The sequence below is a fragment of the Megalops cyprinoides genome, chromosome 6 (genome assembly GCF_013368585.1).
Source record: "Megalops cyprinoides isolate fMegCyp1 chromosome 6, fMegCyp1.pri, whole genome shotgun sequence".
Lineage (NCBI taxonomy): Eukaryota > Metazoa > Chordata > Actinopteri > Elopiformes > Megalopidae > Megalops > Megalops cyprinoides.
In genome coordinates, this window is record NC_050588.1 from 35,691,259 (window position 1) to 35,717,954 (window position 26,696).

At 41.1% G+C, this 26,696-nt stretch overlaps 1 protein-coding gene across 1 annotated transcript; it reads left to right on the forward strand.

The window, feature by feature from the left end:
* The first annotated feature begins 4,334 nt into the window (after positions 1-4,334).
* ube2v1 (ubiquitin-conjugating enzyme E2 variant 1) lies at positions 4,335-13,205 on the forward strand. The gene is made up of 4 exons (XM_036530372.1): positions 4,335-4,377; positions 6,641-6,789; positions 8,339-8,464; positions 10,653-13,205. The coding sequence occupies exons 1-4, from the start codon at positions 4,356-4,358 to the stop codon at positions 10,797-10,799; spliced, it is 444 nt and encodes a 147-aa protein (XP_036386265.1). The 5' UTR covers positions 4,335-4,355; the 3' UTR covers positions 10,800-13,205.
* Positions 13,206-26,696: the final 13,491 nt, after the last annotated feature.

Sequence of the window (26,696 nt, forward strand, 5' to 3'; positions counted from 1 at the left end):
ATATGCATCATAGCAAGTTTGATACCTGATCCGACTATGCATATAATTGTTAACCCATGGAATTGTTGTTATAGTATTCATAATCAAGAATTTTTCCATCGATAATAATAACTTTTTCTTTATGAATCCATTTTGCATTTCATATATGTTTAGTAATTTGCAATGCAAGCACAAGGTTCTCAGTAGCTTAGGGATAATTTTAGAGATAATTGCCATATTGTTATTGTATTGTATTGTATCTCTGGAGAATGAACAAATTAGAATAGGAAAGGAGCAGACCGTGAGTGTATCACAGGTTGAGTGACAGCTTCTGACTGGGGCAGCAAGTGAGTTGTCTGCAGAGCACACAGTGATGCTACAGTAGCAGAGTTTCCTGTGCCTAGGTACTGCTTTAGGAATGAACAGCTGACTAATGTTCTGCTTCCACCTGCTGGCAGAAATGCAGAATGTGCACAAATGTTTGGTTCGTTTGGAATTTTCTGATTTGTTATGTGATTCACAGCTTGAAACTTAACAGCCAGCAATTTGTATTGTACTACAACAGCCAATGATCACTTTAAATGAATGCTTTTAGCCACGGCTTTAAAGTTACCATGGCAACTTACCGGGCTTAATACATATAACGGGCATACACATAAAATATTTTTGTAGGTCAATAGAAATTTATATTTCTTGTACGTTGCATTGTTTTGCACAAGTTAGTGTATTGGGTCAATTGTCGGTCCATATCAGACTGACATTTTATTTTTATGAGAGAAATCTTCAGGTCTTCGTTACATGATGCCAAACCGTATGTCTCCAGAACATACCACAGTCACCATATTATCTTTTCAGTCAAAGAACAAAAAGGCATGTGTTTTGATGTTGAAACTGTGAATATAAAGGTCAGGTTGGTAACACAAGCACACTAGTTCAGATGTCATGTCTTTGAAAAAGCATTAGGTAAAAAACACAAGCTTTTGTCAGGAATCAGATGTATTGGCTTTGATTGTCCTTTACACAGACCTCTATGCACTTCCATCTTGCTAAGCTAGGCTATATTTAATAACAATTATCACTAGACCGGTCCAGTTAGGGAAATATTGTGGTGAAAAACAGTCAAATTCTGTAATGAAAATGAGTGTCCACTGCTGTTGCCATATCCACATTTAAAGTAAAACTACTGCACTCTAACGTTGAACCACATGTGACAAATATTGAACATTTGTTAAAGTGATATCATTGTGCAGTTCTGTGCACATCATGTCTCTTGCTTCCCAAATATTAGCTTAATATTAATATTAATATTAGAACTAACCTTTATTTACATGAAGAACTAACAGAACAGAAAGCTGTGCTGTTTAACAGTTTGTTTAATGTTTTTTTATGAACTTTTGTTTGTTTGGGACAACTTCTTACCTGTCTGAGGTGTTACGACATAGTGGATTTATAGATATTCCTAACATCAATATAAACTAAGCACTGGTTACTACAAGTGACATGCTAAGAAAAAGATTATCAAAAATAATCACATTACTTTCATTTGGATGTTTTAACCATAGACAACCATGGTCAGGTATCAAAACAATATCAAAGCACTGAGACTGTAATTCTCTGAATGGCTGACTGGAAACTGGAGTGAGTAAGTCTTTCAAAAAGGAAAATGCTGATAATAACCAAGAACATCTACTGTGCAAGATTTCTCTTGGGAAAACTGTGTATAACGAAGTGCAAAAGTTGGCATGCGAAAGTATTTCAGTAATGCATTATATTAAATGAGCATTGGAGATTTATTACTTACTGGTCATTTAGTGAGCAGTATTTTCTGTCACAGGTCTTTTTTTTTTTTGAGAATATTAGTAAAATTGAGTTTTAACATTAGGTCACGATTAGTGTTTCAGTTTAGTTGGTTTGGGGTCTTCAGTTTCTCATTAATTATAAAGCATTACTGATACTCAGAAGAATAAGTTTTGTGTGGTGGTTTACTTTTGTAAATATCAAAAATGCCTCTAATGCCTTTTGTTTTTGACCATTAATGAAAACATGACATGTGTATACACTGTACACTAAATAAACAATTATGTTACTACTTGGCATTTTTGTGCTGAATTCAACCTTGAAATGATAATGCGGTGTACATGCATTGTAAGCATGGCGTTAAAGTGTAAGTTATTTAGTTGAGGTAACATGGGTTTAATGGGACTGACTGTGGGATCACCTTTGCAGATTCATATATGGCTCTTGTATTTCTAATGTGGAGATTCTGACACAGACAAACCTAGCCTGTGCGATAAATAGATTTGGAGGTACGGTTAATTTAAATAGTCATTCGATGCTGTTTTGTGTTCCCACTCACAAATCTTGGTGTTTTACTGAAGCTCTTGGTGCACCCTAATTGTTTGACCTTTATGGTTTGTTGAAAGTGAATGTGTATTAATATTAAAGTATTCATAATTACATTACTGACATTTCAAGAAGTACCATTTTTGCCTATGTGTGAATCCCTACATGACCTATGTAAGTGCCAAGTTTTAAGAAAATCTGAGAGTTGACCATTACAAAGCCTGAATGAGTGACAAGATGCAGGTGGTGCCAGTGGGACTAAATAGTTATTTAACAACCACCAAATTATTGCACTGAGCTGCATAATTCAGCATAAAAACTCTCACACTGCCATATCCTCATTGGCTATGTGCCACTCCATTTTATGTACTGGAAGCAGAACCTGGTTTTACTGCAGGACACTTACTGTAATAGGATATGTTGTAGAGCTTATAACATGAAAGCTCATTACAGGGTCCAGAGTCACTCACCAGGGAATCTGCACTTGTTCAGTATCCGGTCAAGGTTTTGTGGATGTTAAGAGAAGGATAGCCCTGTGCATTGAAATGACCATGTTAATAAAGAACTCACTGCAAGGATTGATGTAACTGTTATGGTCCAAGCCGGGGATGAACCCTGTGACCTTAGCAACCATGTGGCACAAAAGCCTGCAGGAGACCACTATGAAAAAGACACAGATACTTCCCAAGGGAGAATTAACACGCACACATCTCAGCTGCGGGGGCTGACATCACTGTCTATTGCATTCAGTACACACTGAGCTCACAAAGCTTGAAGCAGCTGCCTTGACATTTACAGAGCAAGTCATGAAAACCTGGTTTTTATCACACAGTTTGTAAACATTTACTACTAGTTATTAGATAGTATACTGCTTGGTAGTAAAGAATAATGTTGTATATTTTTGTAACTCATAAAAAATACTAATTTAACAGTAAGTAAATAAGGTACACAAATGTGCAAATTCGTTAAGTATTGTTCAGTATTGGATAAAGTATTAAGAGGTGTGTCCCTATAGGACAACACAAAACTGTATCTTCCATAATAAACCCATCTTTAAGTATCCCATAAATTAAATTCTGTTGGTCTGCTAGCTGCAGTCTGTATATGTAACCCGTAATTCTCCACAGTATTGTGATTATATCGTTATACGAATGGCTGTTCAGTTAAAAAATAAACTGTTTGTAATGCCTTTGTCATGCATTAATATATAATATGACATAGCATATTCTAACCGTCAGAGATACTGCATAGATAAAATAATAATTCGTTTGCTCCGAAGACGCAGTATATGGTGACACATTCGACAAGTCGGCTTTGAGCACGCCACTGCTGAATATAGTGAACCTGCAACTTTGAGCGCGTCCACGAGACCGAACATGTGCCTGTCGCGCCCTTAAGATGCTCCAGAGAGCGGACCGGAGGCGATAGAACCGCAATGTAGTCATTTCCTGGGATGTTGCAAGCTAGCTAATTGGGTGCCAGCTTGCACCTACTTAGCTACTACTGTAAAAGGTGCCTGATTTCCAGGTTTATGCTATAAAATTACAAACTAGTAAAGAACACAGAGCAATACAAACACGACATGGTCCCTCTGAGTTAATGTGAAGTTGAGCGATGCTATTTGTCCAAACAGAGCCAGCTATCATATTTTAGTAAAGATGCACATCCACTTGCATTGAGCAACAATTTCGATGTTTAAAAACTCCCATTTTAAATTGCTCGCTTGCTTTCACTCTTTAGTACATACAGACAGATAAAGCAAAGGTCGCACAGCAAATGTCAGTTTTCAAACAGCTAACGTTAGCTACACGTACTAGCTAGATTTCGCAGCAAACTGACTTCAATTTTACTGCAGCACAAAATTACACCACGGGTTTTAATTATATATTTGCAATTTGTGAGCTACTTCTGAATCCTCTCCCAAAAAATGTTCTAGAAAAACTGCAATTTTTCTAGCTAATCCAATTCGAGAAACTCTTCCCATCCCGAACTGGCGCACGGAGGCGTGCGCGTTCCCGCTGCACAACGACAAGATGGCGGCCGCCGCCGGATCAGGTAAAGTACACTTCACAATTAGATACATTTGTGACTTAACTGGCATAGTTTACAGTGTAAACCATGTTGAGTTAGAAATTGGGCAGTTTAATTGAGACGTGTCCACAGACCGCAATATATTCTCAATAGCATCCTCATCGTTAAAATGTGGGTGGTTTGCTCGCTGGCGAGCTAGTTATCCAGCGAGCTGACTTATTGCGGCGGTCGAACAACATAACTTGCTAACCCGCTGGCTAACATGTATCATATTATTGTGTGTTTTATTTAACGATCGGAATAGCTGGTGTCATGGCAATATCCAGACTGCATTATTCTAGTGGTAATGACATGTTAATCCACACAGTAACATTAGCTAACACGTAGCAAGGTAACAGAGCTGCCGCTGATATTTCTAGAAGGCTAACTTACCTCTTCCGTGTTAGCGAGCAAGAAGTAGTTAGCTCGCTGGCTAAAAAGAACCTAAGTCAGAACGGTCGGGGCTATCTAACATTATCTACCAAGTCACTTGTTGTATGTAGGTTTTGCTTGCTAAATAGTGATCATCAAGTTCTAGCTGATTAGGTAGAAATACCGCGTCATGATTTAGATTCAAGGAAATGTCCTTCTCTATTTACTGGTGTAGCTAGTCCAGGCTGTTTGCAGTAAGTTAAACATGTGGGTGCATCTGTATTGGCTATTGTGCTTGTTTTCTGTATTATAAACCATGTTCTACCTGCCCAACCAGTTGTGCTAACACGTTGTTTAGTCCGTGTAGTCGGCATCATATCTCATATTGTCTAGAAAACGACTTCATCTTCTTATCTTCAATGAAGTCAATGCTTAGCGTAACAGCTAGATAGCTTGCCATTTCGCTGTCTGACAGGGCATGTTTGGCGTGTTGCTATTCATCATAGGTACTTTTATCTTCATATTGTGTTGCAAAGTCGCCAAGGCTGAAAGCGACTCTTTAATGCGGTATCCAATTTGCTAGGAAGACTGCTAAGCAATTAAAGCGAGCGAGATCTGTAAGTGCATTAAATAATGATCAAGGTAGTCATTACCTACTTAGGAATTGCTAGTTAATTAGCTAGATCTTTAGCTGACGTTATTTAAGCTGCGCTGTTTTTAAAGAATCTATTTGCGGCCTGCCCTGATGCTAGCTGTCTAGCCAGTTAGTTGGCAAAATCAGGTAGACTGGCTATCTAACTGATGATTGTAGTCGGGTTTCTGCTGTATAATGCGCCAAGCTCGCAGTACTATCCATGCATAATGTCTTGATTTCTTTAAAAATGCGTAGAGTAGCTATGGGATCGTCAACTAAAATCTACGAGGAAGTATCTAGTACGGAGGAATATGCTAGCTAGCTAACATTTAGCAGTGGGATTTAAAATGAGTCTTTATTGTAGTTAGTAGAATTTGTTGCTCATCACATGCACAGGTTTGTTAAACTGATTTGTCTGCGTATTACTTTAATATGATATTTACGCTGTAGAGTAATTCCAGTCGAAGTGTATAGCAACCTAACTGGTAGTTGCCCAAAAATGTTGACATTTTACTGATTTGAATTTTGGCTTTATAGCTGATTAGGTGTATGTGACAAAACACATGCCATATTTGGGGCATATTCTAAATTTCAGATGATTAAATGCACCTGTTTTGTCAAAAGCAAATGGGCATCTGAACTTGATGTATTTCTTCAGTTCCCCTTTTCACTGATTTGAAAAATAAGAGTTATATAATAACAATTCTGACAAATAAAAAGAAATAAAGGCCTGCGTGTAATTGACAGAATTACTACAGGTATCTTGGAAAATGTCTGTTCATCAAGCAGAAGACTTACGGTTAGAGCCAGTTACTTATAACTGGATATGTTCAAATGTAATAAATGTATTCATTCTCATACTGCACGAGCCCCTCGAATGGTTCCTCTTATAAGTACAGTTGTTAATTCACAAGTCAGATAATAGCCACTGGTAGAAGAGACGTATGTGCTGCACTATCTGAAGCATCTGGAGCTTTCCTGTTCAGGGCGATAAGTTAATGAGGATTAGTTTGGTACAGCAGTATAGCGCAGTGGTAAGGAGCAGGGCTCATAACCAAAAGGTTGCCGGTTTGATTCCCTGCTAGGACACTGCTGCTCTACCCTTGGGTAAGGCACTTCACTTACATTTGCCTTGGTAAATATCCAGCTGTATAAATGAATTGTAACCTACTGCATGTGAGTCACTCTGGATAAGAGCTAAATGAAAATAATGTAATTTAATGTAATCTTGTCCATCTCCAGGCGTGAAAGTTCCCCGTAACTTCCGGCTGCTGGAGGAGCTGGAAGAAGGACTGAAGGGCGTGGGAGACGGAACGGTGAGCTGGGGGCTGGAGGACGATGAGGACATGACACTCACGCGCTGGAGGGGCATGATCATTGGGCCCCCAAGGGTGAGTGCTCTGTGTCAGGCCCTGAAAGAGGCCTCCGCGTGCTGCTTCGTATGTAGTCTAAGTATCTAGCATACAATATATATGTTGTTAGCGTGGCATAGTGGTAAGGAGTAGGGCTTGTGACTGAAAGGTTGCCGATTCAGTTCCCCCACTGGGTCACTGTCGTTGTATCCTTGGCAAGGTACTTAGCCCTGGATTACCTCAGCAAATATCCCGTTGTATAAATGGATAACGTAAAAATTGTAAACTGTGTAAGTCACTCTGGATAAGAGCATCTGCTAAATGACTATAATGTAATAATAATGTAATTGTAGGTTGAGTTGAGAGATGACCTGTCTAATGCACGAGAGCAAAATCTGTTTTGTTTTGGATTAGCCTGTACGATAGTTCAGCTGCATCTTAATTAACAAACCATTTTGTGAAAACCATTGATCTGGATGGCACTAGATACAGGCCTTGCTTTGCTGGTACCTCGTCATGCAGTAAAATGAAGACCTAAGGGGTAAATGCAGAGCAGGTCCTTATTAACCCACTGGATTGTGACGAACCCTGACAGGATCAAATATAAAGATGGTATAAAACTGAAACTGTTTTAAGTGCAGATTTAGCAAGATGTACCAGTGTACATGTTACCCCTAGGAACTCCTCCTGTATGACAGTGCATGTGTTTTTCAGAACCTGTTTCTTAAATCCATTTGTATGTTTCATTGGTTTCAGGGTGCTTTTAACTGCCTGTTTTACCTAAATGGCCTGTGTTATGTTGCCTTTGTCAGTATGTGCTGGTTAGAACAGGTTTATCTAACTGAAATGACCAGTCTATGTTCACGTTGTCGCCATCGTCACAAGCTTACTGCAGGTCACTACATTTCACACTGAGTTACGGTCACAATGTGCCATAGGGCTTTTCATTAACACCTCTCAGACCGTAGCCCTTCTCAGTAGAATACAATGTTCTGTTTTTATGGTTTTCAAAGGGTCCTGCGGTAAGTTGCCACTGTTTTAGTACTCTCTTAATGTGGGTTTTATTAGTCGCAAATCGTCAGCATTTGATGGATGGTAGCATTTCACAGGCTGTTTAATATTCATTTTCGTCTTGAGAGCATTACATTATTATTCATATTTAGTTGGAATTAAAGGTCCATGGGGTGTTGTTTGTATCGATGTGGTAACACTCAGTACCTCTGACAGACTTGAGCAATCTATGTAGGGAACAAAGGCATGCAGAAAATTTCTTACAAGCAGTTGGTGCATCTGGAATATTTTGTGATTGCATTATGTGAACATGGATTGTAATGGAAGAGTTTGCAGCAGGCCAGTGGTACTTGTGAGTGTTTTGTATGCATTATCCCAAAGTGTCCAGGACCCCATATTGTGGGAGCAAGCACACCCCCTTATGTACAAACGTGGTGCTGGACACATCAGACAGAGTGAAACGATAATGGCACCATCGGTCTTTTAATGCATTCATCAAGTCACTCTTAACTGCAGAAGCGATCTGAAATGCTGGACCCGTCTCTGTTCTCTCTTGTTTCCTCACTCTTGATTACAGACAATCTATGAGAACAGGATGTACAGTCTGAAGGTGGAATGTGGACCGAGATACCCAGAGACACCCCCGTTTGTCAGATTTGTGACCAAGATCAACTTGAATGGCGTGCACAACTCCAATGGCGTGGTCAGTATCTCCCATTACAGAGAGTCAAAGGAAGCCAAAGTCTCTGGAGGCAGTCATTTACACTAAACCAGAGCATGAAACTGGAAGATGTGTGCGAATAATGCAGTAATGCCACAGTACAACAACAAAAGGACCATGGGCTCTCTCAGTGCCAGTGTTTTTTTAAGGGCTGATCTGAATGCTTTGAACAGCTTGAGCTTTGATTGCTTGCTCAGTATCCCTCTATTTTTCAGATCTTTCACTTGTCTGATATTCTCGCCATTTTTGTATTTACAAAAACGTGGCACCGTGCTAACCCTTAATTCAGAGCTTTTAATTAAAACAGTGCTTCTCAGTGTAAATAGACAGAAGAGCTATGTAAAAATGTTTATGAGTGAATAGTTCTACATCATTCAGCTTCGTTAGGGCTCCTGAAAAATATTTTATTCCCCACTTCAGTATTCCGAGGAGGTAACTGGGCAAAGTTAGTGCAGCAGTGTGTCATGGTGGTAAGGAGCAGAGCTTGTAACTGACAGGTTGCGGTTTCCATTCCCCACAGGGGCACTGCTGTTGTGTCCTTGGGCAAGGTACTTAACCCACAATTGCTTCAGCAAACATCCAGCTGTATAAATGGGTAAAATTGTAACCTGTGCAATATAATGTAGCATAACATGTACATCTCCACTTAATATCACCATTAAATCAGCATATTTGGGCCATTCTTCAATCTTAACATTAACTTGCAAGAGAAAAATGAACAAACGTTCAAAAAAAAAAAAAACAACAGTCATCACATTCTTTGCATGCAGTCCAGTATACATCTCGTAAGATGTTTCAGGTTGGCATCGTTTGAATTTGAATGGCTGAACAACAAATTGTTCTGCGTAGTTTTATCAAATCTCTATTTACTGATGCAAACTGAGAGGCCCTTATGGTGCATGGAGAATGAGATTTACGTTCGCGCCGAAAAAAATCAGTTTGAAGAAATAATGGTGTTTCACGCTAAAGTTCAAAAGGTATTCCTCTCATGAAAGTGAGTGGAAAATGCGATTAATAGCAAAGCTGTGCAACATTAGCTGTCAGCCACATGATTGTGGTTTTGCGCTAATAGCGTGTGACCTTGGCTTGGCAATGCATTTGCCATAGCGGAGCTGTGGCGTCCCTTGTTGCTTCTTTTAACAGGTCTACTGCATTTCCTCCCTGTGGTGCCGTGGCCTTGTCTCTAACTGCGGAGCAGTGGCCTTTTTGGAAGCAGCTCGTCCTACCCTGTTCACATTACCTTAAAGACTTTCACATTATCACATACCTGCCTGCCTGTTTTGTATGAAAGTATCGGCTTTTGTGAAAACAGCGTCGCCGGTTGTTTGAATGCATTGAAATTTTGCTGCTGTAGATTTGAGGATAAGCTGTACTTGCTCACTGGGACAGTTTCATTGCCTGGTTATACCATAGTCACTGTTATGGTATTTAACCGTGTTACATTGGAAGGCAATGGGGGCTGATGCCATGCCTTGGTACTGTGGATATTTTAACAAAAAAACACAGGTGACCGTTAAGAGGAATGTGGGTATATTTGGTGTACCTCAGTATAATTAATCACAGAAAAGGGAAGTGGTTAGTCTTAATCTCTAATCCGTGTCTGCTGTACTTTTGGTTTCAGTTCCTTCTAAAATGACTAAAAAACAGTCAGTCAACTGTGTTACAATCCAGAGGACCCAGGTGATTATACAGTGTGAATAACACTCAGGTCTACCCCAACAGTTTAATGAGGTAGATGACAAGTGCCAGGGAGAGGAAACGCAGCTTGGAACATGAGAAGCACATTCACATTAATATTAACACCAGTGTGCTTTTGGTCATGCTGTGTTAATCATTCAGTTTCTTTCAGATCTGAACGTAATTGGAGTTGTTTTTGTTTTCTAAAACTTGGACAAAATTCAAACCCATTGCTTCTTAGCATAGTGGTTAAGGAGCAGGACTTGTAACCGAACGGTTGCCGGTTCGATTCCTCGCTGGTGCACTGCTGCTGTACCCTTGAGCAAGGTACTGGATATTTACTGGGGCAGTAAATATCCAGCTGTATAAGTGGATAACATTGTAAATAACTCTTAACTGTAACCTATGTAAGTCGCTCTGGGTAAGAGCGTCTGCCACATAATGTAATGTAATGTCATATGAGCGTGCGTTCACCCCTGTGCCGGGTCTGCAGGTGGATACCCGGGCGGTGTCGGCCCTGGCCAAGTGGCAGAACTCCTACAGCATCAGGGTAGTCCTGCAGGAGCTGCGGCGTCTCATGATGTGCAAGGAGAACATGAAGCTGCCCCAGCCCCCCGAGGGACAGATCTACAGCAACTGATCTCCTGCTGCTGCTCCTCCTCCTTCTCCTCCTCTTCATTTGAGTGCATCCTCCCTTCACTCCGCTCCAAACGCCTTCCTCCCACTCACACGCACACACACACACTCACACACACACACACGCAGGCATGCACACACACGCGTGCGTGCACGCGCACACACACACCAAACGCACACGCACACGCACACAGGCAGCAGTCTCCTCCTCAGAGTGTATTCGAGACTCTCCGAAAACCCTTTTCCCGCCCCCCCTGTACTCCCCTCCTCCCTCCCCCACCTCCGGCTGAAACCCCCTGACTGCTGCTTCTCCCCGGATGGACAGAAAGACAGATGAATGGAAGGACTCTGCAGCACAGACCTGACCATTACAATACTGTACATCTTACTAATCTTTTTTTATTATTATTTGTTATAAATGCAGACTGTAAAATAACATAAATAATCTTATTGAGTGTACCGACCGCTGTGTCTCCTGCGTTCTTCAGCCGAGGGTAACAGATCTCTAGCTGTAAAGGCGATGTGTCAGAAGAAGCCCAACTCGCTTTGTCTGTGAAGGAGTCAGTTATATATGAATCTAATGTGGATAAAGTCATTCTGCAGTTTGTTCTCCTTAAATCTGATCCATTTCTTTTTTTTGTTTCGTAAATTGCATGCAGATGACAAGAACTGTGTAGCTGCCACACATCCAGGTCAGATGGAATTATTTAACTTGTTTACGGTACATTTGATGGGGCTACTCATGGTCTACAGTAATTAGGCAGTTTCATCCTTTTCCATACATGCTCTGTCCTGTGTGCCATATGGTCTTATGCTCTTTGTGTGATAACATCAGAAATAATTATAGTAAAAGCCTAATTTGTTTTTCTTTCAACCAACCAGGTTAATGAATCACCTGTGTGCTGTGGACCCCTCCAGGTTCACCTGTCTGCTTTGGCCTCTTTGTACTCCACAGTGGCAGGCATTGCAGTACAGGAAGTAATTCAAGAGGTCAAGAAAGTTACTGTTGACTTTATGCTTTAATGACGGTCAGTCTGTCCTGAAAGGGTCATTGATCCGAAACTGCCCTCTCCCACCATTAGGTGGAGCAGAGGTTGTGATCAACCCTTATGTGTTTGTGTGTCTGAACAAAACTGAACGCTGTGGGCCGATGAACTTTGTGAAATGGTTCACCTTGTGAAAAGGAAGATGTTAGAGTTTAGGCCTGCGGTGACCAGTGCCCTAGTAGGTATGCACTCTACTGTATGCCACTCTAGTTCTGCTGTCTTTGTTCATTTTTTTTCTCCAGAATCCCATCAGAACTGATTCTTTAGAATGTATTTCTACACCCAAAATTGAAAGTGGAGTCCATATGCAGGTTGAAAATAAGGCCGCTGCCCAGAATATCAGTTTTGCTGTAAAAATAAGTTGATAAAAATGAGATAATGGTTTTTCTCGCCTTCATTCAGGCAACTGCAGACTAAAAGTCCTGACACACTACAGCGGTGTGATTGTGTGTCTTTCGTATTGGATCCAATATCCAACATTATTTATTTATGAAATTATGAAATCATTCTGCCATTTTTGTTCTCCTCTGTGTTCTGTGTGTAGGGGGGCAGGCGCGAAAGGTGCAAGGCGCCCCACTGTCATTGTTCAGATTTATTTTTTCTTCTTCCACTTTTAAAAATAAGGTATGAAACTACATTGAAAAGTCACAGAGGCTGACATTTTCATATCGGGTGAAGGCCCAATATGTTGCCATAGGTCATAACACTGTGGGTGTCAGCAAAATGTGGTCATCAGAAAACAATTTTCAGGAAATAAACCATAAGGTGTTGAGCCCTGGAACTTTGCATGTGTGCCTCTAGCCATAACTTAGTTTCCCATCTACATTAGCTGGTTCCACTGTATGTTTTTTGTGCCATTTTGAAAAAAAATTACTGTGTTAGCCAAAATGTCTCAAACACCTTTATTTGCACAAAATTTGGCATACGTACATATTTTTTCTCCTACCCCAGTCCAAAACTGGGCTGCTTTAAGCAGTTCTGGCAGTGGCGGGATTTATTTTGTCTGGTATATGGTGAGGGTTTGCACTTGTGTGTCAGCCATGTGTGGTCGTATGTTTGATGGAGTGCAAACTCTGCCCACCAAGAGAAGGTTGGCATGCAAAAATGGCACACCCAATGATGGATGCAAAATGCAGACCATATGCCATTTAAGTGAACCTTTCCTCCTTCACGTGTGACCTCTGGAAGTTCTGTGAAATGAACAGCAAAGGCATGTTTGAGCATCATCAAAAGGCTCAAAATGAGCCAGTGCATTCAAAATGTTCATGATTTTGATTTTTGTATGTTACTGAAGTTGCCATGTGGATTGCATACCCCTGGATAATGTGGTTTTGGTTAAGTGATTTAATAAATGTAGGAAACAATGAAAGCATACTGGGTGACAGTGTAGCATAGTGGTTAAGGAGTAGGACTTAACCACCAGTAACTGGAAGGTTGCCGGTTCGATTTCCCACTGGGTCACTGCTGCTGTACCCTTGAGCAAGGTACTTAACCCACAATTGCCTCAGTAAATATCCAGCTGTATAAATAGATAACATTGTGGAAAAAAAAACCTGTATCCTATGTAAGCTGCTCTGGATAAGAGCGTCTGCTAAATGCCAATAATGTAATACTACTGCTTGGGGGAAAAAATGGAATCAATGTCAAGGACTGAATTTACATTCATAAAAAGAACATATAAAAATGGATTGCTATTGCTAACACATGGTTGTGACCAGATTTGTGTAGAATCACTGTAGGGCAGGAGCCATAACCTAAGATTGACTCCAGCTTATTCACAAGACAGAATGACAGAATTTCCTGGCGGGGATAATATTGGAGAAGTTGTGGTCAAGCCAACAGCAGTGGACTTTCTCATCAGTAAGTGCAGTGCTGACCATCTTTTAAAGGGCTGCCCTCTACACCAGGGAACAGGTGTGTTTTTAGTGATGTAGGACACTTTTCTTTTTGTCATAAGATGACTTCATGACATCCCAGCACGTGGTGTTCCATTACGTTCCATTTGGTGTTTTAGGCTGGCAGCTGACACTTTGAGGTCTGCTTCCTGAGGCCATCTTTTATGTAAATAAGTTCTAAAATCATTTTCCGGTTTTCTATTTCTGACAGATTTAGTGTATCAAGTATTTTAGACTAAACCTGTTTAAGAATGAGTGTGATTGAGGTCATTTGCATCATTGCACATGGTTAACTGCAGCTTCTTTATTGCAGATGGGAGCTGGTAGAACTTATGCTCATGCTTCAGATGTTAAATAATGTGTTACTGACATTCGGTATTATTCGATTTATTAAGTATCACAGTACAACACAATTTACGAAGAGGAAGAAGAAGAATTTAAAAATTTAAAATTCAACGCAAACGTACAGATTGTCTTCATTGCGCCAATACAGAATTCTTTCCAAGTTGTCTCAATGTGCTGAAAGAGACCTTCAGGACTGGAGCTGAGTAGCCTTGTTGTTGGGAGGCACAATGGTAGGCTTTGATATCTACAGTGATACTACACCCAGTCGGCATGAAAAGGATTAGCTGAAAACAGCAGTGTATGGGTAGAACTGGTCTTTTTGAACAACCGGGGGGTGAATGTCCCACTAGAGAAATATACTCTGGTTGGTTAAGACAAGTTTGAGCAGTTGACTGTTTTCATGTATGGACAGTGGGATAGTGAGTATAGTTAACAGTCAGTATTAGGGGCCTAATCACCTTGGTTTCGGAATCCAAGATGTTTATTTACTCAAAAAAGGCTATAGCTTAGGTCAGCGTTTCCCAAACCTCTCCTGGAGGACCCCTTGTCCTGCATGTTTTAGGTATCTCCCTGCTCCAACACAGCTGATTCAAATGATGATAAACTCGTTATGAACTCCTGAAGCTGCTTAATAACAAACTGATCATTTAAATCAGCTGTGTTGGAGCAGGGAGAGATATAAAACAAGCAGGACAAGGGGTCCTCCAGGAGAGGTTTGGGAAACGCTGGCTTAGGTAAAGTATGAACACTAGAGGGTGCTATTGCCCAGCACCAGCAGTCAAAAGGGACATTTCTAAGTGAAAAGCATTCATGAGCTCACCACTGGGTTTGTTTACTGTCCTTATGATAAAATAGGATATTCAATATATGGTAAGTTATCAACTATAAAATTAATATTTGCAGTATGTACACAGCACACCATAACTTATTTGTGTTCTGCGATCTGTAGAATCTGAGGTCTGCAAGGCTGCCAGGAAGCTGCTGTGCAGAATTTTAAGGTTATGCTACAAATACAAAGATTCGGCGTGGGAGTTGTGAGTATTCCCAGGAATTCTACAGAAATATGATTTTTAAAGAGTGCTTTTAATCTGAAGGACTTCATCCTGGTGTTGGAAGAATCAAACCCAGACTGTACACCTGCAACAAGTCCCTTTCCTTAAAACAGTTTTTCTTAACTTGTTATTGAAATGTTCCAGATTGTGTGTGTGTGTGTGTGTGTATGTGTACACATGCTGTCAAACCTCCTTTCCCAGTGCCTATCCCGTGTGCACGGCTGGACCATTCGGTAGCCATGCAAGATGCCTGGGTTTCATGGGAATCGGAAAGCAGCCTCCAGTCAGCAGCTGTTCTATCCCCAGCTCTGATACCACAGCCGGTGATGAGGAAGGACAAAGACTGTGACGTGACCTGGGTTCGAAGGGAGAAAAATCTAATTAATCACAATTAGAATGGGGCTTTGTCAGCTGCTGGCCCAGTCCTTGGTCACTTACGAGCTTCCCTGACCCTAATAGAGTTAAAAAAGAGGAGGCTTCAATTATCCCAACTCCCTCTGCTGTAGTAGAGGTCAGCTAGCAAGCTGCTCACATGCAGGCTTCTCATCAATTACTTCACTTTAATGAAACCTCTTCCTTGGAGTACTGTGTCTTTGATTTCATATTTGACTACAGACAGTGTATTGGCAATTGACCGTTACCATGTTTCCGCTTCTGTATAAATAAGATTTATCATATATAATTAAGAAGTTAAGATTTACATCAAGGCCATATGATGCAATGGTTCAAGTATCTGTGTTGTCAAATATATATATATATATATATATATATATATATATATATATATATATATATATATATATATATTACAAATAAGAAGACGCCTGGAGGTGAATGATTTTAACAACTAAAGACAGAGGATTTCTCTGGTGAGATCTAAGCTTCTGAGGAGAAAGCAAATGCCATTTTCACCAGCAAACAAAATGTACATTGATGCACAATGCATGCACACAGTTGTATGTCACGATGAAAAGCAGACTTTTGTAATGGACCATTGAATCTAAATCAGTTTTGTGGTGTTATTCTGTTGTGCAAATTCCCAGTATGGGACATAAATCACTTTAAATCCTCAGGATCTTCCTCTGATAATTTTTCCAAGGTATTTTACATCCTTGGTCTAATTATCTAGTGTTGTTTTTAGCTTAGATGTGTTAAAGCCATGTGCTTATAGTATTAACATAAGGATGTTTATGAAAGCTGGTGTAGCATAATGTATGAGCAAGCTGAAAGAGGACAGCAGGTAAAGCGTAAACTGTTGAGTCCTGCTGTCTGTGGACATCGGAGTGAACATGTGGGATTCAGTAAAATGCCCTGTGACATAATTATCTCCAGTCCCTGCCCTGATTGACTCAGCTACATTGGTTGCTGTATTGAAATGCAAAGCGCTGGTTGAGAGTGTATCAGTTCTCCGAGGTGTCAGATGGGTACTGCTCGTCCGTCTGGTCTGGCAGGGGGGGTTGGGGGAGGGGCGTTACCACCTGGACCACCCCTCTGCTCCTGTGAGCCCCTGCCACCACAGCCGCCTCCAGGAGAGACCCGTCTGCTCCCGGCCCCACACCTCGGGGAGGGCCTTCCCCATTGGCTGGAGCGACATTCAGCCAAGTGAGCAGTTTGGATTTTGCACCTGTCAATTGAAATTAGATTATCCACCTTTAACGGCCTTTTTATGGAAGGGAATGAACTCCGGGAACAATTAACACTTGTTCCAGTCGTGTATTATCCCGCACCACAATCTGTCCGCCGTGAAATATTTATGGCCTACATTCTGAGTCAGGTATTGAAACAATATCCTGAATCTGTCAATTAGTTGTGGCCAATTCAATTGCTGAAATAAAGCACAGAAATTGAAAAAATAGTTACTTATCTGTGCCATCATTCTGAGGCAGTTTTGACATAGTATTAATAGAACATAGTATTCATGTATAATCTTCCCTTATTGTTTCTATATATCTTGGATATAGTTGTCATAAAGAAATTGATATGTACAGATACGATTACCACACTGTGTGAGTCTCCTAATTTTTGCCATTTATCACAATTACAGAAGTGACCCACGTTCATTTCCAAAATTAGTTTTTTTTTTTTTTAATGGACATTAGAGTGATACAGATTCTCCTTCCCTCTGCATGTGCATGTCTGCTTTAAACACACGTCACTGTTAAGCCAAACTCCAGCTCTTCTCTGAGAGGTCGGGGTGGGAATACTGTATGGCAAGGGATTCCTCTTGACCCCCTCTTTCATATACCATTCCTGGCTGGTGCTGTGAATGATGCTGACAATTTCATGAACTGCTGGACCGGCCCCTGGGAGAAGTCAGCATATGTAAATGTTTCCTGTCTGCCATTGTTGTGAGGAGGTCAGTGGGGTCAGTTACTGGCCCCTCTGGGAGCTCTTTGTCTCGCAAGTTTACAGTATCACATATGGAGGGGACCCATTATATGGCTGCACAGCAGGGGGGAGGGGGGATAGTGCCTGCTTGTTATGCTGCCATACTGAGTTAATTATGACACTACAGCAGATGAGATTTGTCTTCACTTGTAATGGCCACACAATAGGGGCTGGACTACCCAGAGAGTATAACCTTACCAGTGGGATGCCGTGTCGTGGCATCCCACTGGTAAGTATGTTTGGTCATGATTTAAAACCACTCACCTTGGTAACAAGACCAAAATTAGAGTTTTGAACGGCTGCAGGAAGATAAAACCACTGCAATGGCTTGTTTAACAGGAAGTGGTTTACAGGTAACTGCTGAATATGGTGAGATTCAGGTATTTACTTGGGAGTTCTGCTCTGACCTGAAAGACTGGTATGAGAGATGATTAGCATTTTTCAGTAGGCATTCTTTTATGTGTCAGCAGTGTTGGTGAGGCAGAAATGGGTGAGAGTGCAGGACTGTTGTCATGTAGGGCATGTTACTCCACTGCCCAACATTGTGTACCAGTGGAGGTAGAAGTACAGTACATCAACTGAACAATACAGTGCTCATGGAAAAAATCAACTCTGATGCTGAAAGATATGGGAGGAATTCTGATTTCTGTGTAATTAAAATCTACAGATAGACGTCCAAAAGAGACTTCATATGATTTCATAAAATCATGGAAAAAAATCACCTCCAATGCTGAAAGATAAGAGATGGCCTTCTGGTTTCCATGTAACTGAAATATACAGTCAGACGTCCAATAGAGACTTCATATGATTCATATGATGTTTTCTCCTTGCCTAAAAAACCCCCAGCAGAATAATGATCTCATCACTGCTGATTCCAGCAGGAGAAATTAAGCAGCAGTCAGCTGGAATCATCAAGAGAAATGAAGATACAAGCAACCCCCACCGGAGCTGATTCAAATCGGGACAAAGAAGCTGACGACTGTGGGTGGGGGGAGCTACAGGCAACTATTTCAGCCATTTCAAGCGAGACCGGCTAAGTTAATGTTACTCTTTGTCAGGCGGTAGCTGAGAAAGAATACCAAGGGTGACCCACCACTAGTCTCCCTTTCTGAGATTTAATCAATTGAAGATCATTCTCGTCTTATGACAGAGGATGTGTTATCCGAGTCCCTTTTTGAAGGATCTGGAATTCAGAGGCATGCCTAAATGAATGCGTTTTCTTGCGGAGGATAACGCAATCATTTTTTGCCGGTGACAAAGATATATATAACCTGCCAGCAGTGGAGGTTATTGACTTGCAGAGCAGATCTCACTTTCAATAAAAAAGACTCATTGGTGAGAGAATTACTGCCCTAAAGCAGTAAGTTACAGCTGTGTGGAATACACCAACATAGATCATAGAAAATAAGTCTTTTGTAACTGGAAGATATGAATAAACTTGTAAAGCAAGGCCTTCAACTCTATACCTCTCCACACAACTGTTTTTTTTTTTGATAACTTGTTAATTGTAGATTAAACTGTTAAATGTTTGTGTAAATGTGTTCAATCAGTGTGTTGATTGACCATTTATCATTTTATCAAATAACTGAGCTCTTTCCACTGACTGCATTTTCAAACAGGATAGCTCTGGTTGTCTGTGATTGTAATGGGGTTTGTGGTTCTCTGTCTGGACCAGGCATTGGTTAACAGGCCTCACCTGGCTATTCCACAATGATATTAAAGACAGGTGTATCTGATGAGCCAGGCCACTTTTTAAAGCAGCTGCTTTGGTTGGTTGGTTCAGACTGCTTCTTTTCTTTTGCCAGGTACTTTTTTTTTTTCCCCTCCCTCTGTTTGTTTTTATGTTCAGTGCATTGGCCAGGACCATTACGATAGCTTGATATTGCCTCATTTCATTATGCTTAGTGGAGGATAGAGAAGGTTATTGAAGAACTGATAAGAGCTGAAAGACCATTAGTGGTCTTTTGGGAACATGTGCAGCAAATACGTTTAGTATTTAGAAAACAAAATATGCTGGTATGACATGCCAAGAAGGCTGAATATGGCAATAGAAAGAATCAGGCAATTTGTTTGAGAGCTGAGTGAAAGTAGACAATTAGACAATGGTAAAGTATTTATTATTAACATCAGTTCCCAGCAGCCTAAAAGATGGCCCTGCTGATTGTATGCATCAATCGAGAGGGGGAAACATCAATTATGATTAATTTGTATGGGTCCTATGACTGCAAAATACTTCATAATCATTAACTGCTTCAATCATTAACAAGTAGGTGGTCTTACATGATGTTGGCTTTGGAAACAGTCAAATGTAGCTGGTACCTGTATAGATATACAGTAAATCTAGAAATCGAAGGATAAGGCACTAAAAAGTGGGTTTAGGTGGACATATAACAAAGCAAATATCGCTAATGGGTACCTTTCCCAAAGCTGTTTGATGAAGTGAGTGATTTCTTACAGTGCAGTTAAGTAGGTGTACCTATAATGAAAAGCTCGGTGGCGGTGTGAGAGAGCATCACGGCAGAGAAATTTTCCGTTCCCTTCCATAATTCTTCCCACACTCTGGTGTCAGTGCCTGCCGTTCCCCCGCTAATGCATGAGTGATGAACGGCCACTTGATTTATAATTCACTGCAACAAGTCGGTTTTTCTCCGGAAGTCTCTCTGAGCCATCAAAGCTCTTACAGCTGGCTGCCTGGAAGCGTTTAAGCCACTTAACTCATTGAACATCTGAACCGACCAAGTGCTCTGCGTGTGACTTTCCTTCCAACCAGTCTCTGGTCCCAAGCGTGTACTGTTAGACTGGACGCGCCCCCGACTCCTGATAAAACCCAGATAAACCCGGAATTAAGCATGCCGTTACAGACACGTGATTGTTAGTCTGCTGGTGTCCCGAGCAAAGCAAGAGATCAATTTTATGTTTAAGAAAGAGGGGAAGGAAGGCCAAGGGTTGAATTATTGGGGACATTTTTGACAGTAAATGTGCCTTTCCCTATTTCAGGCCCATTTGAGTTTTAAATAAAACATACAGCCAACACAGTAATGTGTCTTGCTGCTTGTGAAGTCCTGAATAATTAGTCCCAGAGGTAAGGCACAGGTAGGCACTAGGCTTGATAAATAAATTGATCTTCACTGTTTTCAGTTAGACTCACCAGCACACTGCAGACATTAATGTAGCTATTCACAGGCAAAGGCAGGCAAGAAATTACATAAATGTCACAAGATTTATGGAGCATACAGAAACCTTGGAGGAAAGTTTTATTGGTGCAATAGTTTTTCATCCTTGTAAATCTGCACACACTGGCTTGATGGCTTTGTGCCTACTTTTGGGCCTGAAAATGTCCGCAACGCTGCAGTTCCAGCTGCAAGCACAATTTTACACTCTTTTTGATCTGCCACTAACAGGATTGTGAAATGCATGTTGTCTCCTTCTTTAGCTTGTTATTGCATGATGCTTAATTTGGCATTGATAATTGATGGGATTTTGTAGTAATGGCCAAAAATCCCAGAAGCTTCTCCAGGCAATGTGTCTGTGATCTCAGCAAAAATAAATTGGAAAAAAAAAAACTTTTCTATAGAAACCAATGAAAAACATAACTGAAAATGCATGAAATTATGCATCTGGTATTGGACTACAGTATGTAGTGTCTTCAAAGTTATCGGTGAATGTATTCCAAAAAAGTATTGAAAGTGAATTCAAAACATTTTCACATGCCAGTCATAATTTAACATATCAGCCCTTGAAATTTAGGAGCATTCCTTTTAAGTTGTCAGTTAGCTTTCCATAAGAGAGTCAATGAATCAATAATTAGTATTAGCCCTCATGTCACATCAATATTTATCCTGCCATCTCAATGACAGGTTTCTGTAACTTTTAATCCTACATTAGCCACTCTGGTGACTGCAGGTTGTACCTGAACATTCTGTCAGGACAGGAGGTGAGCCAGGACACAGACAGGACCCAGTCTGAGGTAGAGTTCCATCTGAAACCCTAAAGCCTGTCTTCCCGCGGCTGCTGAAATTTGGGAATAAGGGAAGAGGGTCAGCCTGCAGGGAACTCAGCATACAGAGATGAGGATGGAGATGAAGAGCTTCCACACAGTGCACGGGCACAGCTAGCCTGGGTGACATACAGGAAGCCGGGTCATAGACTACATCACACTACAATACATTATTGTCATTTGGCAGATGCTCTAATCTGGAGCAACTTACATGGATTGTAATTTTATCCATTCATACATCTGGATATTTACTGAGGCAATTATGGCATAAGTACCTTGCTCACATGTACAACAGCAGTAGGCTAGTAGGGAATCAAAACAGCAACCTCTTGGTTATGAGCCCTGCTCCTTACCACTACACCACACTGCAACACCCCATGAACTCACCCCCTTTCTCTCTCAGTATGGAGGTCAGTCCACGTATAGTATTGCATTATTACACTACATTACATTATTGGCATTTAGCAGACGCTCCAGAGCAACGTACATTGGTTACAGTTTTTCCAATGTTATCTATTTATACAGCTGGATATTTACTGAGGCACTTGTGGGTTAAGTACCTTAACCCACAAGTAGCAGTGCCCCAGGGAGGGAATCAAACCGGCAACCTTTAGGTTACGAGTCCTGCTCCTTAACTGCTATGCTACACTGCTGCCTTTTGTATCGCGTTTAAAAAAAGACAACACTTTATTCAATACATTTTATGTCTCACACACCTAACCTGTTTGCAACAGCAGACACTGTAATACAACTGAGTCACTCAGTGAAGACTCCTCAGTATGAATGTCTGTTGGGGGACTTCAGCAAAAGTGCTGAATTATACATAAACCCATTCAGACTGCACCAACACCAAAGCAAACACCAGGAAACTTACGAGATGCAAACGGTGATGTGACCGGGGAAAAGAAAATATCGTTACACGTGGTACACCGACAAGGACCGAACGCTGAATAATTGATGCAGTGTTTAAGTGCTCAGGCGAGTGCTGAATTGTGCTCTGACAGGACGGTGTTGGTGGCTGGGCCTCAACCCCACCGGTCCAGACGCAGGTGCAGTGCTCTGTTCCAGCCTTTGTGTTAAAGGCAGTCAAGTGGAAAATGGCAGCTCTGATGAGAAGCCACTTCAGAGAGCCATCATCTTCTCAGGAGGCTTGATGCCCATCGACAGCCGCAGTGTTAACGCCGAGTGCACGGGTCTATGACACAGCCATTACTGTGTTTATGAGGGAAAAAGACAGGCGCAAACAAACAGCCCCCCTGGATAATTTTTGTGACAAAGAGACAGCAGGGGCATGCTGGAACGATACCTCAGAGCTACAGTGGGGAAGCATGATATATCTAATACAACCTCATGCACATTTAGTGTTTCTGAAAGTGTATGTGGTGCAAATACATTGATGGTACATTGATGCGCCAGTCACATGTGAATTCTGTTAAGAATGATTTTGTATGGTGCCTCTGCTGAGCTCCCCCATCATTAAATACGTGTGGCTGGTGTTCATCTCTGATGCATGGTCATGGTCCGCTCTGTCAGTGTCTTACTGGGTGGCGTTATAATTTTTCAGTTTAGAGTCTGTGTGAGAAATGCTGCTGTACGTGGTGAATGTATAATCGTTATCAAAGTAGAAGTGGGGCTTCCCACTGAAAAATACATTGCAAGAGTTAAAACTGTTCAGATGTGCTAACATGGTAACATGCATAACAACATAATTGATGTGAAAAGAGCAATTATCCTACAGAGATGTTATCGATTGATGTTGCCTTAATGTTGGACATACCGGGATAGATTGTTGCTGCTTGTATGCAAAGATCATGAGGCCTTGAAATGGCAGTGCTATGTGTGCTCCATATGCTTAAGGCAAGTAAAATTATTAAAAAGAATTCCACAACAATTATTACAATATTATTCACCACATAGTCCTCAGATCAGTAAGGTCTTCACTCTGATTACAGACAGATACTGTTATGTAGAACCTTAACCTCTTTCATTCTGAATCTAAATGCACCATGTTAAAAAACTTTGGGGAAAGATCACCAGGTTGATGGTGATGTAGCTATGGGAAATAGATGATGCTTACTGCCTAGATCCTGCAACACAACTGGGGGGTAAGTACCTTGCCCAAGGGTACAACAGCAGTCACTGCTGTTGTACTGAGCAGTGCCCCAGCCTTATGCTCAAGAGGAGCAGAGGTCATCTTTCACCATCAGGCAGATCCTGGGCTGTTTTTCAATAACAATCCCAAGAGATATCCAAGGTCCTGAAGCTCACTAACACACTCGTGCCATCCCAAGAGGGTTATTTCGTATGTACACTTCCAGCCTATTGAGGGTGATTCAAAGAGGAGCAGCCTGGATGGGATGGAGTTTATCCCTTATCAAGGGTGTACATGGACGAGTACTGGGTTTTAACAATCAGACTTGATTTGTGTATTTCCTATAGTTCAGTACACTGTACCTTACAAAATAAATGTCAAAAACAATATGTTCAGTACGCTTCAGATTATACACACAGACCCTGACCGCACTGTCTGGATCAGTTTAACCACCACTCTGACCAGACCTGCCTGTACTGCTGCTGAGAGTTCTCTAAGGGGTATCTTGTGGGTCTGGAAAAGGACATCACCTAAAATGCTGCACTACGGAGCAGACTTAAGGGTCTGTTTATCCATGCCTTTCATTGTAAGGAATGGGTACCAAGAATAGGACAATAAGAAACAAATGAGAAAGAAATGATATTGCGGGAAAGAGTAGTTTGACAAAGGTTAACGTCCTCATTTTCGGATCAAGCATCCCTTTCCAAGCCCCTCCGGAAGGTATTTTGGCAAACATTTTGTCCCAAACTCATTGTTCTGTGAAATATATGTCCATTAAACCTGGTGGTGAAATGTTGCAAACTGCATCAGCCTCCGTTGATTATAATGCACTTCAGGAGTCCGCAAGTGAGTACCCAACTGTTCCTGAACTAGATTTTTTATTATTAGTGTACATTTTAAAAAGTATATATTAGCCAGTAGATGTGTGTTTAAAACAAATATTGTTTGCGCTTCATATACTTCAAATACAGCTGCTGTTTATTACAACCCTCACATGCTCCATAGAACTGTTAAAAGAGTGCAGGGTCTGTAAAGCTTGCAGAATATTTTGCAAAGTTTGTATAAAAGTTTGTAAAGGAGAATTTTGTGCCTTTGTGTAACTGTGTGTTAGAAACACACATTTTCCATGGCATTGCAGGGTCATTTAAACTGGGATTGATATCTCTGCATGGTTCTGGATCCTGACTTTTTCTTGTTTGTGGCACTTTATTGATCCACCTGTATGTACCTTGCCTAAGTGTTGTGATTGCAGGGCTATGCTGCAGTGATTAATTGAGAGGGATGGGAAATTAATCAACTAATAATGCAGCTGGTGTTTCATTATTAATCTTTCGCTGTTGCCCGTTGTGATCTAAAAACGGACATTTATTAATACATGATTTATCCATAGTGCAAATAAAATATTAAACACAAGGCAAAACATTTGTAGCACAAATATATTGTGTAACAATTAGTGTGCCTTAAAAGATTTATATGTAGTATTATGACTAGAGAGGTATCTGTGTGGAGATCCCTCCCCCACATGTTCAATAAATTCTTCTTTTTATAGTTATTCCCTTTTATCGTTTCTGGTATTATCAATACAATATACATCTACATTAACAGCACCTTTTAAATGGCAGATATGAATAACAATAAAGCATTCCATTTCACATTGGTGCCAGTCTATACCTCATATACTATACTGTGGTCCAGGAGCAGCCATACCCACTGAAAGCAAGGCTAGGGAGAGCTAATGTGGAAAATGACCACATCCAACCATGTGGCTTTTTATCAGATATTAAAACGGCAATGTTGCCAGAACCAACTGCGTTTGGTCATTCTTCTCGTTCTGTTCCCTCACAGTAGGGCCCGAAGAATGGACGGCACGCTTTGCCCAAAAGAGGCACTTGATGAATGAAAACGTTGAGAACAGGAAGCAGGTTGTATTGTGATGTCATGCCACTGGCTTCATGCGCATCACAGAGTGCTCAGAGAGCAGATGGCACTCTCCCACAGGCTTTGGGAAATAACACCGCCAATTTGACCAATGCAGTCTTCCTCAGAGAAGGTTGAGGGTCCTGTCTATCTGAGGGTCTCTCTGCATGTATGTATCAATTGCAGGCAAATGTGTTTCATGGCAGGTATGATACAGACAGACAACAACCTGCATGCAGGCCACTCAATCCCTCAGGACTCAGCTAAGGCTGAACACATCACGCTTTTTGTGTTGTGGCTGATCACCAAACGCTGTCGAGGAAAACTTGCTTTGCAAAATGTCCTCTCACGGCTTTGGTATGTCTGTCCACCATCTTTCACAAACACAATCAGATATGTGTCACATGCTAATACAGGGCACCACTGAAGCAACTCTCACCCATTAAATTAAAAAATAATGAACCTGGGAACTATCTTGGTTCAATCATGCATATTTATAAATCTTGTGGTAAGATACGTGCATGAATCATTTCGAGGGAGAGGTTGCCTTTACATGAAGGAAATGGAAATTGAAATGGCTGTGCATTCAGCAACAGGGAAATACATCTTCATCCGCGTGAGGCGGGGGAAGGAGAACCCTCGCCTTTTTGTCTGTCTGTGCAAGGGTGATTAACAGCTGTAAAGTGTGGGATTCCAGGAGTCAGAGAGATGGATGAGAGACCTTTTCAGATGGAATCAATGGGTCAGGAGTTGAGCTCTCACTCAAGAGAACTCAAACAGGTGACGTCTTCACTCCCCCGTGGTAAACATAAAGCCGAATCAGCATCTATTAAGCCATGGGAGGCTGGCCATATGTCCTGCGTTGGCGTTGAAATGACAGCCGTGCCATACTGTGGATCTGCAGTGGGAAACCAAAGATGGGCTGTAATCTGGCTCACATGTACAGTACCAGTCAAAAGTTTGGACACGCCTGATTAAGATAATGGGAAACATACATGCAAAGACATGTTGAACTAAAGACTTATACTGATGCCTTTAATTAAAATAGTTTATCCGGCTCTATTCCATACACTCCGTATTATTGATTGACACATTTCATTTGCATGTTTTTTACAAACCCAAGTTTCTGTCATTTGATACTAATGTGATTAATTATTATTGCGACACAT

Excerpts from the sequence above, each read along its gene's own strand:
- ube2v1 (XM_036530372.1), top strand. The coding sequence starts at position 4,356 with ATGGCGGCCGCCGCCGGATCAG. Across the intron at positions 6,790-8,338 it reads TGATCATTGGGCCCCCAAGG|ACAATCTATGAGAACAGGAT; the intron begins GTGAGTGCTCTG and ends TCTTGATTACAG. Across the intron at positions 8,465-10,652 it reads TGCACAACTCCAATGGCGTG|GTGGATACCCGGGCGGTGTC; the intron begins GTCAGTATCTCC and ends CCGGGTCTGCAG.